Source organism: Miniopterus natalensis, chromosome 12 (assembly GCF_054644295.1).
Source record: "Miniopterus natalensis isolate mMinNat1 chromosome 12, mMinNat1.hap1, whole genome shotgun sequence".
NCBI classification, from domain to species: domain Eukaryota; kingdom Metazoa; phylum Chordata; class Mammalia; order Chiroptera; family Miniopteridae; genus Miniopterus; species Miniopterus natalensis.
The window spans coordinates 73,743,982-73,760,696 of NC_142092.1; the positions used below are offsets into that span (position 1 = coordinate 73,743,982).

Consider the following 16,715-nt stretch of genomic DNA (forward strand, 5'->3'; position numbering starts at 1 on the left):
ACTACGTCAGTGTCGGGCAGCCATCACCATCTACTCCGAAGGCTCCTTCAGCACCCACGGGAACCAGTGACGATCAAGCGGACGCCCCGGCGCCCCCAGCTACCTCAGCCTCAGCTGCGGAGCCTACGGCCCTCGCAGCAGGGGGAGCACACGTCCACCCTCCTGAGGCCGAATGCCTCACTCAGCCCTGTCCTCAGTTTGCCCCGTCAGACTGTCCTCCCTGTTTAAGGCTGAATCACCTCCCACTGTGTGGACAGAGCACCCTTGCTGACCTGTCGTCCACCCACGGACAGCTGAGGCGCCCCCACCTGTCTGGCTGCTGTGCACGGGAACGCAGATGTCTGTCCGCGTCCCTCAGCCTCTCTGGCGCACACCCAGGGGTAGAACGACTGGACCACACAGTAATTCTGTTTAACTTCGTTCTCCTGTAAGGGGCTGTCCAGTCACAGGACTGCCCTTTCCCCACGATCCATCTCCACTCCCCTGTGGAGAATCACCCAACTTCCGCAAGGCTCATTCCGGCTCACTGTCCTAGTCCACGGTCCACGTGTCTGTCCTGAGCCAGCACCAGTCTTCATTACTGGGCTTTGCAGCAAGTTTCCAAACCAGGAGTGCGAGTGCTCAGCTCTGCCGCCTCGAGGCTGTTTGGGTTGTTCAGAGCCAAGGCCCCACGAATGTGAGGACGTGCATTTCTCATTCTGAGAAGCTGGATGGCAGTTTGATCGGGCTCCACTGACTCTGTCCATCCCTCTGAGTAGTGTGTCCATTCATGTGTGTCTTTAGCGTCCTTCGGCAACGCTGCGTGGTTTTCAGTGAGTCTCACCTCCTTGGTAAAGTTCACTCCTGAGCGCGTCCCTCTTTCTGACGCTGTTGTAAATGGAACTGTTTTCTGAACTTCCTCTCTCGACAGTCCATCAAGAGGAAAGAAGCACAGCTGATGTTTCTGTACTGACTCTCTCTCAACTTCCCCGAACGCATTTGTTAGTTCTAACAAGTTTTTTGTGGGCTCTTCACGGTTTTCTACATGTAAGGCCGTGCCATCTTTAACAGATTGTTTTGCTTTTCCTTTCCCATTTGGGTGCCTTTTATTTCTTTTATGTCCTCACTGGACCAGGTGGAAGACAGAGGAGAAAGTGTATCACATGAAGGAAGCTCCCACCCCGGCGGCAGCCCCCACAGGCCTGCTCTGTCTGCCGTCAGGTGCAGGGACTCAGCGTGCGCTAGGACTGCCTGCAAATCCACCACAACCGCGCTCGCTGAGCAAGCTATTCCAGAGAACTGGCGGGTATCCGGCAGCTACAAACTCCTGAAGACACCCCACGGGGGACTGGTCCCATCCAGTGTCTGAGGAAGCGCTAACGGAACAGGGAGGGGACTTGGAGCGCACCTACCTTGGGGTCGACGAGGGCGCCGGCCTTGATGAGGTACCTCACTGCGTCCAGGTGGTTGTTCTCTGCCGCCTCCATCAGTGGGGTCCTCTGGTCCTCCGAGCAGGTGTCGATGTTGGCTCCCGCCTATGAAATGGGGACAGTCGTTGGGGGAGCTGCCACCACAGCCACACCCGGTGAGGACGTGGTGACTAGCATGCTTCAGACACCCGAAAACATGCACCTGGATCAGCATGTGGCAGATGTCCACATGGCCGGCCTCCGCAGCGGCGTGCAGTGGGGACCGCTTGCTCTGGTGCTCCATCTTGAAGTTGGGGTCGATTCCGTCAACTGTGAACAAACAGGTTTGCTGGTTACCCCAGAGCCGACGCTGACTCCCACACTCGCACAGACGTAAGGCGGCAGCACCTGTCTGGGTGGACATCCCAGGCTCGAAGGGAGCCTCGCACGAGTTTCTACAAGTCAGCAGCCGGGATGTGGTCAGAAGCGAGCTATCGATACAAATCCTCTCCCTCTGCCCTTGTCTAACCTGGGTCCCAGTCACTGCTCCAGGACTCTGTGTTGTTAGGGGGCCTGGTGACAGGACCCCGCCCAGGACACCTGCTGAGCCTATCGGTAGAGGCCCTGACCCCACGTTCAGGGGACAGAGGCTCCTGGGACAGCACTGCCAGGCGTGGCCCTGACAGTAATGTGCTTGGTGAGCACGGCCCCCAGCGGCCTAAAAGGACCCTGAGCCGAGAGATCAACCACGAAGCAGGGAGGCTGCAGTGAAGGTCTGAGGAAAATGATTAAAAGTGCCATTTTGGTCAACATGAAATACAACATTTTTTAGAGCAAACTATTGAGTTTCTCCCCTGATTTATTGTGAAATGAGGAGATTTTTAATCACCTTTTTCAACCCAGAGAAATCAAGCTGAGCTGGGAGCTCAGAATGAAGTTACTGTCCTATGGCCTGTGAGGAGGCCAGGATGTCAGATGGCAGACGTCCGCACCCGCAGGTGTACCTCCTACAAAACCCATGTGCACAACAGCTCCAAATCCAATGGACTTGCGTCCCCACCGCTCACAGCTCCTTCCCACACCACCCAGCACAGAGGCCTGGCTCACCTGCGGTGTCTGAATCTACGTTTCTTCTTAACTTAATAGTTATGTGCCTAATGCCTCATTAAAATGAGAAATTCATAGAGAGTGTTCCCACTCCCGTGGACAACTGAGTGTGAACAATGTGGAATGGCTCCCCACCACCGGCACCTGCTCACACCAGTCAGGGAGCAGAGAAACCACGGTGGGGAAGGAAGTGAGGGTCTGCTCCCTGGGGCTCTGGCCAGCGGGGTGTGTGGAGCAGGCAGGACTCACCCAGCATGAGCAGCACCTTCTGAAGCTCGCCTTGCCGGGCAGAGAAGTACAGCTGCTTGGGGTGGAAGCGGAGCTTCTTGGGTCTGTGGGGAAAGCACAGGGCAGGCAGCTGTCAGCCCCAGGCCCACCCGTCGCCATGCATGACGTCCACCTGCCCATTCCTCCAGGTCAAGGCAAGTGTGAGCACTGCCTTCTCCATCTACATGACAGTGGTTCATGAACCCAGGTACAGAGCACCACCCCGCAGCTGGAGCTGGGCCCGGACATCGGCCTGACTCTGAGAGAACTTGCAGCCTTAGCACTCAGCATGGTCTCTCCCAGCATTTAACTCCCAAAGCAGCAAGACCAGGGCCAGGCCCTGACCGAGGGTCACAGGTGTGGGCCGGCCAAGCTGAGGGTAACACCAGGGCCTAAGCTGTGTCCTGAGCCCCAGAAAGGACCCTGGCCATTCCCTACCAGACTAAGGGACTCGCAGCTGACCTCCACCCTGAAATCGTGACCCTGCCTGCACTGCTCCTGACCAATCAGTTTCACCCAGGGCCCTCACTTGGGATGGTGTGGGATTTTCCCACTACAAGTCCGTTGTCTGTGAACCACCGTGGACAGCATATAACACCAGGTGCTCTCACTGCGCCCTATCAGCGTCACCTGCCATCTGCAGCCGGGGGCGAACTCTGCACACTCAGGTAGCATGAAGTTAGGTCAGGGGCGGCTGTAGGCGAGAGCACAGTGCTCCTAGCCAGCCAGCCCCCCCACTCCTGTTGAACCTGGTGAGTGGGCAGTGGGGACAGATGAGTCATGGGGCAGAAAGGAGGCTGAACACCAAAAGGAGCTATGGGGGCCTCGGCAATGTGTCCCAGCACAGGAATTGTCCATGAAGTAAGACTAAGGTGACGCTCACGCCCACCTGGAAGATGGACACGCTTCCCCAAGGGAGAACACACGCCTGGCTGAGACCGTGATGAGCTGGGTCGCTTGGCTTCCCTGAGGAGGGGCCACGGTGTCCCCTGGGAGAGGACACCTGCCTGCTCACTGGTCAGGGACATCGTGCCTCCTGTAGGGCCAGAAGTAGGGCTGCAGAATTTGAGAGCTGGCAGGTTAGCCTGCAGGACCACCTGGTCCAGCCTTCCTTTTACAATGCGGAACTGGCCAAGTGGCGCTGGTGCTAAGGCCCTGTGGTCAGTGCTGCAGGTCAGCAGTGTGCCAGGGAATTGTCTGTACAACCTTGGCCAGACTGTCCCTGCTGACTTCAAGGGTGTCACCTCTGCTCTAAGAGCAATGGACAGTAACTTGCAGTGACTTCCTGAAACGGTGGAAATGTGGGCACTGTCCCAATGGACAAACTAGTGAGAACAATGCCAGTGACCTCCCGGGAACGCCCGGAGCCCAGACAGGCAGACACCTGGGACGTGCAGCCTTGGCAAGAACTGGGAATGGTAGGGAACTGCGGGCCCAGTGTGCCAACAACCTGGTAGCTGGCATGTGCCGGTACAGAGCGCGGGAGGGGCCTGGGGAAGGGGAAGCGGCAGCGCGAAAGTGATGGCACAGGGCCCTGAGCAAGTGTGAAAGCATGGTCCTTACTTTTCTGAGTCCAAGGCGATGAGAGCACTTTCCAGGGTCTCCTTCCCAGGTCCTGACCTCGCCAGCCCCGCCGGCCCTGCAGGGTCGAAGCTCTCGGGCACCGAGGCAGCCGTGCTCTGCGGCTTGTCGTCCTCTGAGAGCAGGGGGCCAGCAGCGCTTTAAGGAGGAGGGCATGTGAGATGCTGAGTTGTGGGGAAACCTGAAAAACCTCCCTTCATGTGGAGACCAATGAAAACACAGAACCTCGTTTCCCGGGAGCCTCCCAAACAGGCTGCTCTTCTGAGAGCGAGAAGGACCTCACAGGGAGAGTCGGCTCAGAGTCAAGACCCAGAGGAAAATCGGGGACAACACGGACCCTTGTCCCAGGACTTCTGGGCCACGTGTTCACATCTGCTTTTGTGAACAAGCTTTGGGCTGAACCTATGGAGTCCACACCCCTCAGGAGGGGGGATCCCACCAACATTTGGATTCAGAATGCACTAAGTTAACAGATTAACACGGAGGGGTCGACGCCCCGCTAGTACAGTTGATGTGTCTATAATTCTCGTCTGGTAGACGACCTTCAGTGAAGCTTCATACTCTTCTCCATATCAGTGTGGTGTTTATCAAGTGCTTTCCCTGGGCAGTTTACGGGCTTTGCTGCGGGTCTGAAAGGCTCTTTTTCATTTTATTTTCCAGCCAGACACGGCTGGAGGGGAGCACGGCAACCAGCCTCCAACACGTCTACCTCACTTCACTTTCTCACGGCTCCTTTTAGCTCTATGGGTTCCTCAGCTGTTTCTATGGAATTCTTTTTTTTTAAAATCCTCACCCAAGAATGTTTTTATTTATTTTGGAGAGAGAGAGAGAGAAACATCGATTGGTTGCCTCCCATATGTGCCCTGACCAGGGATCAGCCCCCAACCTAGGTATGCCCCCCGACCAGGGATCGGACCCACAACCTTTCAGTGTACAGGCTGATGCTCCAACTGAACCACCCAGCCAGGGCTTCTACTGAATTCTTGTAGAAAGAAATTTATATGCTTCCAATATGAACTCGTCTTTCAGATTATTTTTTTCTGTGCCCAGCTATGACCTTCAAAACATAAAGCAGTAACACAGACGGCACCAGCTGATGCTAACACTCCTTATTATGTGAACACACATGTATGCATGTATAGACGTGTACACAAGCATAAACGTGCAGATGCATGCAAACGTACACATATAGATAGATACAGGTAAAAACACACATGTATGTGGACAAACACACAGATGTGTATGAGCACTCACAGAGATATGTGCAGACATTATGCAGACACGCATGTACATGCACATACAGATGTGTTCAGACATGTACAAAGATGTTTGTACACATACAGGCATGTACAGATATGTATAGGCATGCATGCAGACGTGCTCAGACGTATATATGTATACAGACATGTACACACACACAGATGTGCACACACACGTACATATATGTACAGATGTTTCAGACATACCCAGGTGCTACCCATGGAAAATACTATAACATCACGTCGATTTAGACAGTGTGATACTGGTCCAAAAATAGGCAAATGAATCTACAAAAGCAACCCAGGAAGAGACCTACGCCCAACGGCAATACCACATGAATCTCGGTGCATCTTGAATGTCAGACACCACGAGTGTGAGTCAGCTGGGAGACTTCTGGATACACGGCAGACATCAACCACAATGACAGACAGACACGTGTCAGGGGAACCACCTGAGGGCTCAGCTAGAAGAGCACCTACCTGCCTGTGGTGGTGTCAGCCCTCCCCTCGCCTGTAGAGCTCTTGTCCTGCCCCGGGGCCAGGGTCACGGTGGAGGTCGTATCTGCTTTTGCAATCGTCACCTCTTTGGCCTTGGAGGTCTCCTCCCCACAGTGGGGGCAGTAGCTGGAATTATTGACTCGAGAGGCACAGTCTCTGTGAAAGCGGTGAGAGATGCTGCTCTCGGGCTGACACTCCATGAAGTTGCCCTACAACAGGAAAAGAGGACTCGTGTCTCACAGCTGGGCTGATAGGCAGAGAAGTAAACAAACCTGTGGGACAGAACCTCAGTGAGTGAGCAGCATGGGGGCAGCTGGAGGCCAGCAAGGAGGAGGCTGGCCCCAGAGTCCTCCGCACAGACCTCGGCTGAAGAGAGAGCCCTACCCTGTGCCCAAGGCCAAGGCAGGGCCCCAACCTGGGAGAGGCCACTTAAGGCCAGGTCCCAAGAAGGACCCATAGAGGACAGACCAGAAAATACAAGTCAGAACTGAGCGGCAGGAGGAAGGTGCTAGCAACAGTGATCTGCAGAGATCACGGAACGCCACTGTGGCACTCGGGCTCTGGTGGCCTCAGAAGGGCTCTCTGACACAGAGGGGTGAGCCTGAGAGGGAGAAGCTAGAGCTCAGTGAGCAGAGAAGCAGCCTCCCTTTTCTTGGTCAGAAGCAAAGAGCATGTTTGAGATGGGAGGGCAGAGGGGTGACATCCACAGCAGCCCCTCAGGAGGAGGGAGCTTGGGGGTGGTGCATTGGGCACTGGTGGGCACCGGTATTTGTGGAAGGAAGTGACTAGTGAAGACCCAGGAGAAACAGGAGATCAGGGCAACACAGAAGGCAGAGCAAGCCCCTCCCAGGACAGGCTGTGCACTCACACATGAGGCTTACGGAGAGGAGAGGGAGTTGAGGGTGCCCAGCACCCACCTCCCAGTCCCCACTGTCCCTAGAGCCAAGGCTCCCAGGCAGGAGGAAGGGGGCGCACGTGAGCTCATGCAGACCTCCAGGTGGCCCGACTGAGGAGGTGCTGGGACGCGCCTGCTGCGCCTGCACTGTGAGCAGCCGTGTGCAGGGAGGCTGCTGGCTGCGGGGGGCCAGGCGCTTACCGCCGTGCAGAAGTAGCCACAGCCTGGGCAGCACTGGTGCTTCACCATCCGGCCCCGGTGGTCTTCACACAGCACCAGGAGCGGCGCCTTGCTGGACGGGCGCATCAGCTCGTGCTTGACCACGCTGTTGGTGCACCTGCCCAGCTGCAATCAGACAACACCAGGTCAGCAACAGAGCCACCGGTAGGCGCTTGGCGGGTGCGAGTCCAGGGTGGACCTCAAGCACCTGCGTGGGGTCAAGAATGCATGTCCACCAGAGCGGACAATCAGCATGATGGGTGGCCACGTTCTGTTAGTGCTGCAGCTGGTTAACTTGGCAAAATCAAAGAGGACATCTGAGCAAGCTGGAGTCTAGGTTGAGTATAAAACTTTTTTAAATAGATGCACACCAGGCAGGGCAAACAAGGCTGGACAGCATGGATGTCACGGGCCACCGGTGAAGAAGGCAGTGAATCCCGGAAACCCATGAGGGGTCAGGACACCAAAGCAAATGCCAGACCCAGGGCTACACATGATGGGTGACCAGTAAGCTACAGATGATGAGTCTGGGACACATCTTAAACAGGTTGGGGTGCAGCCCAGGTGCACACCAAGAGCAGCCAACCTCAGGCCTCAGATGAAGACCCTCACTGCTGCCCGGGGACTAATCAGCTGACATAGCCCCCACCCCCACCGATCACACCCAGATGCAGAGAAAGTCCGAGAGCAAAGGGCGGAGTCGTGGGCCACACACCCCGAGCACCATCTTCCTTCTCAATGGCCCACCTTCTCCAGCAAGTGGCTGCAGGAGGACACGAGACAGAAGACAGAGAGCAGAGCAAAGGAGCCGGTATCAGAGCACAGAACGGGCAGAAGATGTGAGAAACAGTCACCAGTGCCCTTGGAGAAATAGCTCCCAGAGGCTCTGAAATGGGAACCGGAGGCTCTAAAAGAAAACACACCCGGGGACAGAAACGAGTTCCTGGAATCGGAAATCAGGTAGAGAATTTACACAGAAGCACTACAGGTAGGAGGAATTTCTGAAAGTCAAGGAAAAAGTAAAAAATGTAAAAGAGGAAGCACAGGGAGGCCGAGGGGCACACATGGCTGCGCCCCGTGAGGACCAGACACAGCCCCACAGCCACAACCCCCACACCAGGGGTGAAGACAGGGCTGGGGACCTAAGAGAAGACGAGACAGGGGCCGCACCACGCAGACCAGAAAGAAGAAGACTGGTCTCAGTGTCCAAAAGAGACACGTCTCACCTAGAGTCCCCTACACACCCGGGGCCAGGTAAGCGAGACAAGACATCCTCAGAACACGACGTCTCAGGAACATCTCCCAGGCGACCTTTCTCGGGAAGCAACGTGGGTCACGCACCAAAAAGGAAAGGCGACCGACCCAGAGGGAAACCTGCTGTGCCTGGAAATTCTGACAAAATGCGCAATTTTGATTGTTTGGGACTGAACTTGTAGCAGGTCTGAAGAAAATGGTGAAGGACACGGCAACTAGTAACTCTGAGGGAGGGAGAGTGACCCGGCTCAGCAGCTCTGCCATGACCCGCAGCAACCACGGGCCCCAAACACCGCTCCCACCCACAGTGACCACAGGGGAGGCATCTCCTCCACACACAGGGGCCCACACCCTCCAGGCGGAAAGTCGAGACGATGGCAGAAAGTGGGTTAAAACTATGGAACTGAAATGGGTTTAAAGCATTTAAAATATGGAGAAAGGCACCAGAAGAAAAAAGAGTTAGAGCGGCTGCCTCAGGGAGGGGCTGGGAGAGCGCCCCAGGGCCCCCAGGACGCACCGCCAGCCTGAGCACTGACAGCACTGGCTCCTCCGGTCGCTTAGCTGGGGACGGGATGCTGCTCTACACCCGTGACCACACACAGCCGCCGCCACGAGGATCATGGGGTGCAGCATGTCGGCGACCGAGGCTGAGGCACTAAGGGAACCTGGATTTGGACCCACTGTCATGAGATGCAGGAGCCGACAGAAGCAAACCTGAGACGGCCCAGAGCCTTATCATCTGACGGGACGGGAGGAAATTCCAACGGCAACACTAGGAATAAAACAGGCTCATTTGTATACTCCACAAGTAAGAAGAAAACACTGAATCTGAAAAGAGTGAACAGAAACGATCTAAACCCAGAGTACAAAGGAAAAAAGAGCAGAGCAGCTGCCAGCTGTGAGATGAGCTCACACCCCCCAGCACGCGAGACGAGGCCGTGAGCCCCAACACTCCTGCCACCCGAGTTCCGGAGCAGGAGAAAGAACAGGCTGAAAAGGAAACCGCCACGTGCAGGAATTTCCTAGGAATAAGAAGTCTCACGAGGGTCATACCAAGAGAAAAATAAAACAGCACAACCACCACCCCTGGGCCCAAAGGCAGGAGGAACCCTGCTGGCAGCCAGAGCCCTCGCCATGTGCTCAGGCACCCAGGTCAAGCAGCCGTCACCTTCTCACCAGAAACCACAGAAAACCATGCTGGGCAACGTCCGTGTGTGCCGGGAAGTCTGCGTCCATGAAAATACCTTCCAGAAATGAAGGCAAAGCACAGACTTTCCAAAGAAGAAAAGGGAGAGGCCTCGTTATTAGCAGACTGTGCTACAGGGGAAAATAAATGCAAACAGAGGGGTCTCCGGGCACACGGAGCACGACGCGGAGGGACGGGCCCCGGACAAGCAGGTGGCTGGAGGAGAGTGGAAGGCTGCTTCTGCGTCTAGAAGGCAGCTGGCCGTCTGCGGCGGTGCGCTGTGGGGCTCTAGCGTGCACAGGGTTACAACGTGAGGAGACGGGGAGGGCCAGGGCCTCGTGCCTTCAGGCTGTGCGGAAAGAGGCAGGACAGGATGGAGGGTGAACAGGAATTAAAGACACCTGCCGTAAACCCAGGGTAACCTCTAAAAAGGCTAGAGGAGACGTAAACAGGACGCCAACGGTGGAATAAAGGTGGGAAATGAAGAAAAGGGGCAGCAAGGACCGAAGTCTTGGCTCTGTTACAATGTTCGGCTGTGACCCAACTATGTCCACAAGCACACTGACGGGGGACAACCCAAACACGCCAGTTAACACAGCGCTTGCACATCCTACAGAAGACTGGAGCCCACATGCTACGCAGAGCCCACTGCCAACATGAGGACAGAGTGGCCCGGGGAGAGGTGCAAAGACTGCCGTGCACACCTGGCTCCAGGACAGCGGCAGAGCAGGGAGGTGGGGCAGGAGCTTCGATGGGGACCCACAGGTGTCGCAGGGACTACGGGAGTCTGTTCAATGAGATGACAGGCTGGAAGCAGAAACCCAGGGCGAGGGCTGCAGAGCCAGCTCGTCAGTAATGGGACAAAGGGTAGGAACAGAGAAGCACCTGAGGCTGCCCAGCAGGTCCCTGACCATGGTGGTCACTCGACTGTATGCACCTGTCAGACTGAGAACCGCACACAAAATGGGCAACTCTGACTGTGTGAACTCTGCCTCCAGAAAGCTGCAGAAAGGGCAACAGAAAGCCAGAGGAGCCTGTGTAGAAAAGGTTGCCGCCACCAAGGATGAGACAGGCTGAGCGACGAAAGACAAAAATAATTTGAGGGAAGAGCTGCGGCCCCAGAATTTCCTGGATCCCACATAAAACAGTCTGAGCAAGTAGAGGGCAAAATCCAAACCCACAGACAACAAACCCCTGTCAACCACAGCCCCAGGACTCTGTGGGAGGGGCAGACCCGAGACACGAGGCAGGAGGAAGACAGGCGGGCACCAGAACACCCGCTGGGAGGCGCAGGGAGGCTGAGAGGAGCAGGCCACCGACCCGGAGAGCGTTTCCCAGTGCTGCCAAGCCCAGGGGCTGCAGAACTCTCCAAGCGGCCTGCACGGGGTCACCAGGGAAAGCTGCTGGGACTGAATCAACTCTGGACAGGACTGGGACAAGAGAAATTCAGAAAAGAGAAGACCATGCCCAGTGATTCTTTTACACTCTTAAAATTATTCAGGGCCCCAAAGAGCTTTGTCCAAAGGGGACATAGCTACTGATACCATATTGGAAACCTAAAATTTTTAAAGTAATAATTTATTTTAAAATAGCAATACACCTACATCTATCACATGCTAACATAAAAAAATGGGGGGGGGGGGAATTTCCAAAACAAAGTTTTAATGAGAAGAGGAGCATAGTTGTACATTGCTTGCAAAATGCTTTAACATGGTTTGAAAGGAAGCCGGGTTCTCACGAATGCGTCAGCCTGCAGAGTGTGTTATGGGAGTTTCTCTGATTCTTTGCCAAACCCAGGTGGCCCTTTCCAGGACACAGCAGCCACCACGATGCTGATGCCCCGGGAGAACTGACGGCCACTTACGATTTTTTTAAAGCGGGAGTGAGGGTGGCCAAGAGGAGGTTCACATGCCCAACCCAAGCTGGCGGGCAAGAATGTGCCTGACCTTCACATCAGGAAGGCCACGCAGTCGCACATCACGGGGCCATGTGAAGGAAGTTTGCCTGGAGGCACTTCTATGGCACCTTAACAACAAGGGCGTCGGTGTCTCCGTGATGACCTCCACCTGCCACACTGCGCTGCGGCTGGCCTGAGACAGGGAGGTCAAGGCCCAGAGGTCCGCAGGGTGAGCAACCTGCAAGACTCACCAGAGGGGAAGCCGAGAGACGCCAACTGACGTGCACTGTGCCCGTGCCCCGAGAAAGCAGGGGCTGGGCTGGGTAGCACCCAAACTCCAGTTTAGGGCAGGTTTGGTTGTGGACATGGTCGACCACCTCAGAGAAGCTGGAGAGATTGTTGTGCTGAATAAACTTGTGGTCAGGGAGTAAAAATAAAGAATAAACTAAAGAGAAAAAAACAGCAAGGTGACCGATTCCTAGGCATCCAGTTGCTCTGGGACACCTCCATGTCGCCCGTTGAGAGCCGGTCCAGTAGAGTCCACGGTGTGTCGCATGCCTCAGCGATTAAGCAGCACCGTGGAGACTGACCCCAGAGCCACACGATCGTCACACGCATGACGTGCCACCGTGCCATCTGAGATGAGTTAAAGGCACAGAGCTACTCAGTAGTGTGACAATAGCCGCGACCCAGGAAAAGTTCCATGTGAAGAGGGCCCGTGGGCCAACCGTGGGACAGTCTGAGCACCAGTAAGGATGAAATACAAGAGATAAATATATTCCTGAACACGAGGCCACAGTGACGCTTCAAAAGGAAGAGCTGGTCAACCTCAGCAGGTGATGGAGCAAACTGTCCAAAAGACGGAATCGGCTCAAACCTTGCTTTGTGCACTGCGATGCTGGGTGAGAGGCGCCAGGTGGGAGGACAAGCCTCCCTATAAAACCGTCTCAAGTGAAAGAACAAAGAGGGACCAACCACCCACTTTAAGACCTCCAGCGAGCTAACACAGACATCAGAAAAGAGACAGCCAGACAACACAGCCACGGCCACACAGGGCTGCAGACGGTGGAGCAGACGAGCATGCGGAACAGAAAAGCAGGGGTACGGGACCCCAAGCTCAGACCTCGAGGTCAGGGGGCCCCAATATCCATCCACAGCGGGCAGGAAAAGAAGGGTGTGTGTGTGTGTGTGTGTAAATTAAGACGAATTGGCAAGTGTCCAAGGTTACACATATGGACAGTGACACTCAGGAAAATAGGGTGAACTCTGCAGAAGTCAGGGTACTGGCTCCTCAGGGCCCAGCTCTGCATCCTGATGGTGGTGTGGTCATGAGTGCTCACCCTCGGCACACTCGTTAGCCAAACATCTGTCCTGTACTGTTTTCTGTTTCATGTTGTAACAAAAAGTGTACAGCACCCTGAATACTAAAAAGACCATGAGTTCCCAAGATGCTAAGGGGAGCGTGACAAAATCAAGCCACCAGAAGTCGTTCGGGCACCAGCTCAGTACCTGAAAAATGAAATCACACCAAGAGGTAGCCACTTCTGCTGTCTGTCAGTCAGTGGGGTGTGTGCCAGGAACAGACAGCTCAGCAGTGACTGCGGGAGGAATGACAGATGCACACTCGCCACTTTGCGATGGCCTGGGAGACGACCGGTCAGGCATTGTGACCGAGGACTGTCACACTGTCCAGTGAAGGCTGAGGAGGACTGGACGGGGCACCGGCCACCACAGACCCCGGTGCGTCTCAGCACCACTCCACAGCACCCTGGGCAGCATTAAATGGAAATAAGCTAAAGGCTGAGTGGCCCGAACCTCCTCGGATCTCCAGCCACGCACTCAGACCACAGGAACTAAGGGCACGACTGAGCAGAAAGGAAAGCCTCAGCCGCCCAGTTCTCTCAGTCCATCAATGGGTCAGCAGCGTGGACAGGGAGAGGAAGAGTGGTGGGGCTGTTGGGTTAAAAGAGGCAGAAACACAGGACACGCTGCCACAAAAAGGGCTGAGGAGAAACTGTAAGAAGATGTGTTCACAGACACACTGGACCCTGCACTGGGTGCAGGAAACTACTGTTATTTCTGCTCCATGAAAAACGTCCCCTTTTTGAGAGAGGTGCACTCTAAAATGCCTGGTGGTGAGGGGCAGCTCTGGATGCCAGCTTGCAGCCAGGACGCGGACCGAGGGGGCGAGCCACAGCGCAGGAGACAGCAGGAGGGGACGGTCTGACGGGCGAGTGCCCTGTCACTGGGGAAAGTCCTGAGAGGGTGGGTGGGCCTGTGGACAGGCTGCATGTGAGGACCACGGGGCTGGCAGGGATGCTGCAGGCTCGACTCTGCAGCCCGCCCGTCCACGTCCGCACATGCAATAGACTGAACCCTCTGCTTAGCACGACCCCAACAGACACACAGACGGGCATGGGCACCGCTGGCACCGCCTTCCAAAGAGCTCTCAACCTGTGTCTGGGTTTCACCCTTGTCTCCTCCGCTGTCTGCTGGACTCTGTGCTCCAGCCCTGCTCCGGGCACTGCCACACCCCCTGCTCTGCTAAAGGAACACTCACCTCGTGGTCCACGCTTTCCGTGGCCATGCACTGGTTGTTGGCCAGAATGGTGATCTCTCGGCTTTTCGGGGTTTCCATCCGGCAGCTGCAGAGGGGCACCTCTTGGAGGCCGTCTGTCTCTCCCATGTCGGGACCATTAGCCAGCCCTGGAGTCACACAGACATGAAAGCATCACCAGCAGTGGAGACTGCCAGCCTCTCGCTCCTGCAGATACGCAATCCCCACCACGAAGAGCAGTCCAGACAGTAACCAATTACACGGCGTTTGCAAAAACCTCAAAGGCAGGGAAACATAAGCAACGTGGTGGCTGTGTTGACAGTGTCGCCGTGGGAGGGCCACAGGCCAGGAGAGTCTACCAGGGAACTCCATGCCACCGCCAGGCCCCCAAGAAGGACTCGTTCGTCCCCATTCTCAGAGCGAGGACCTAAGTTCACAGGGAGACAGTGTCTGCACCAGCTTCTCCTAATCTTCAGGTTCTCACCCTGTGTTGCTCACTTGCTTTTAGGACTTCAGCCACAAAAACGTTCAACTCCACTTGGAAGGCTCTGGTAACGGCTGACTTCATACCTATCACCCTTCCCACCTCTGGGCAGTCAGGGCCCATTCACTGGGCAGAAGGGGGCGAGTTGGGAACCAGGACAATGAGAGAGTGTGGAAGAGACGGCACTTATCTCCTCACGCCCTTTACTGAGCAGATGCCAGGCTGGGCAGTGCTGGGGGGGGAGGCTCAGCCCAAGTCTGAGCAGAGCCCACTGGTGCCCTCGCCCCAGGCCGGTCTGGAGGGATGGGGGACGCAGGCTGGCTGCCAGAAAGTTCCCTCAATCCAACCACAGCTACAGGGATTGCTGCTCCCAAAGGAAGGCACATTCCATGTTCCCAGTGCTCCCAGCCTAGCACCACCTCCCTTGTCAGAACAGTACACTGTCTCCACACGTGACATCACCACGCCCGGCGCGGCTGAGCCTCTGGGTTACGCCTTTCCTTCATGGCGAGAGAAGGCTTCTCTGAGAGGAAACAGGAAAGAGGTGACTGGTCACCACACCTTTGAGGCCCTGGGCAGCGTGGCTCAGTGTTTAGAGCGTCGGTCCACACACTAAAGGGCCTCAGATTCGATATCTGGTCAAGGGTACGTACCTGGGTTTCCGGTGTGATCCCCAGCCCTCATCAGGGCGTGTGCAGGAGCAACCAATCGGTGTGTCTCTCTCCTCCCTCCCTTCCACTCTCTCTTAAATCAATGGAAAATGTATCCTCAAGTGAGGATTAACCAAAAAAAAAAAAAAAAAAAAAAAAAGATTCTCCAAATCAGAAGCACAACTGAGCAGATCAATCATGGACGGATCGGAATCGACTCTGGGAGGCAGCTTACATGCCGTGAAACTCAGACAGCCTCAGCCGTTTCCCTCCTGCTGCACCTTGGCCCTCACCAGTCTGGCCCTGGCTTTGACGAGACAGAGCACAGACTTGAAGGTGGGCGGCCCCCATACTCTCTGCTGCTCCGCTAAAACAACAAGCGGGGGCCCACGGTCACCCTGCTCCCACTGTGCACCGCAGCCTCTTGCCTTGACCCCTAAGCTCGGCAGCTGAGGCCATTTGATAAAATGAAATACATTTCCTGCTTACGTGCAAACCTAACAGAAGGTTATAGGAAAGTCAAGTGCTCAGCGTGACTGTCTGGAGGGAGAGCTGGATACCTCTGCCGGGACCTGTGAGAGTGGGGACGGGCTCTGCTCCATTGTGTGTGAAAAAGAACAGGAGCTGAATAAACCTTCACTTTATGTCTTAAGCTAGAAATGTACCTTCCTAAATTAGAGAGATAGTAAAATTCCTCCAGTGTTCAGACCATGGGAAGCCAGCTACTTGTCTTCAAAGCAGGGATGGCTGTAGTCCTGGCCCCAGCGACTGGTTCCCGGGAGCCGCCGTGCACCACAAACAGCGCTAACCATGGATTGTATCCCACTACAGAATGTCCTGAGCACTGTCAGCTCAACTACCCAGCAGATATGTGTCAGCCAATCGTAACTAGACTCAGACAACAACGAAGGAAGCCACAGCATTCAAAAGGATGCCTCCTGGGCATTTCCTGACACAACTGAGCAGGAGGAGGCCTTTCAGTGGGAATGTGGCATGAAAGGTACCAGCCTCCAGGGGTGGCCTAAGGCATGAGCACCAACAGGCTGTTCTTGCCCACGACGTCTGCTTCTTCACCCAAGGGTGTCCTCACAGTGCTGCGGTGACATGGGCAGGTGTTGTCCAGCCCCCTTCAGGATGCATTTCACCAAACGTTCATTCCACTGCTGCCACCAGGGGGCATCACGTCAATACTGAGCCAAAGCCCAGCCGACAAAGCCCCAGGCTCACCTTCTGCCTGTGAGGGCAGCGTCCCCTTGACACGGAGATCCAGGGAGTCCAGGGACACTTCCATGTACCCCGCACTGTCCCCGGGTGCCACCGGCTCTGTGCTTCCCGAAGACGATGTGTAGGCTTCAGGACCTGCATTCAAAGGCACGACAGTGAACGCCGGGTCCCCCAGGTGCGGTGCTGATTAAACCCTATAGACCCCACCTCCTGCCAGCTTCTGGGCCTGGTTCCCACCCAAAGGTATCT

At 55.6% G+C, this 16,715-nt stretch overlaps 1 protein-coding gene across 5 annotated transcripts in view; it reads right to left on the minus strand.

Moving 5' to 3' along the window:
- Window positions 1-16,715, minus strand: part of EHMT1 (euchromatic histone lysine methyltransferase 1) — a 55,367-nt gene that overhangs the window by 16,425 nt on the left and 22,227 nt on the right. For 3 of the 5 annotated variants that reach the window (XM_016211833.2, XM_016211834.2, XM_016211835.2), the window contains 8 exons: window positions 16,470-16,601; window positions 14,112-14,257; window positions 7,197-7,340; window positions 6,083-6,309; window positions 4,326-4,481; window positions 2,745-2,827; window positions 1,612-1,718; window positions 1,392-1,514 (listed from right to left, as the gene is read on the minus strand). In XM_016211833.2, the coding sequence (XP_016067319.1) occupies window positions 1,392-1,514; window positions 1,612-1,718; window positions 2,745-2,827; window positions 4,326-4,481; window positions 6,083-6,309; window positions 7,197-7,340; window positions 14,112-14,257; window positions 16,470-16,601 (1,118 nt within the window). The remainder of the gene's footprint in view (window positions 1-1,391; window positions 1,515-1,611; window positions 1,719-2,744; window positions 2,828-4,325; window positions 4,482-6,082; window positions 6,310-7,196; window positions 7,341-14,111; window positions 14,258-16,469; window positions 16,602-16,715) is intronic. The other 2 variants (XM_016211836.2, XM_087823077.1) reach the window with 1 other exon arrangement.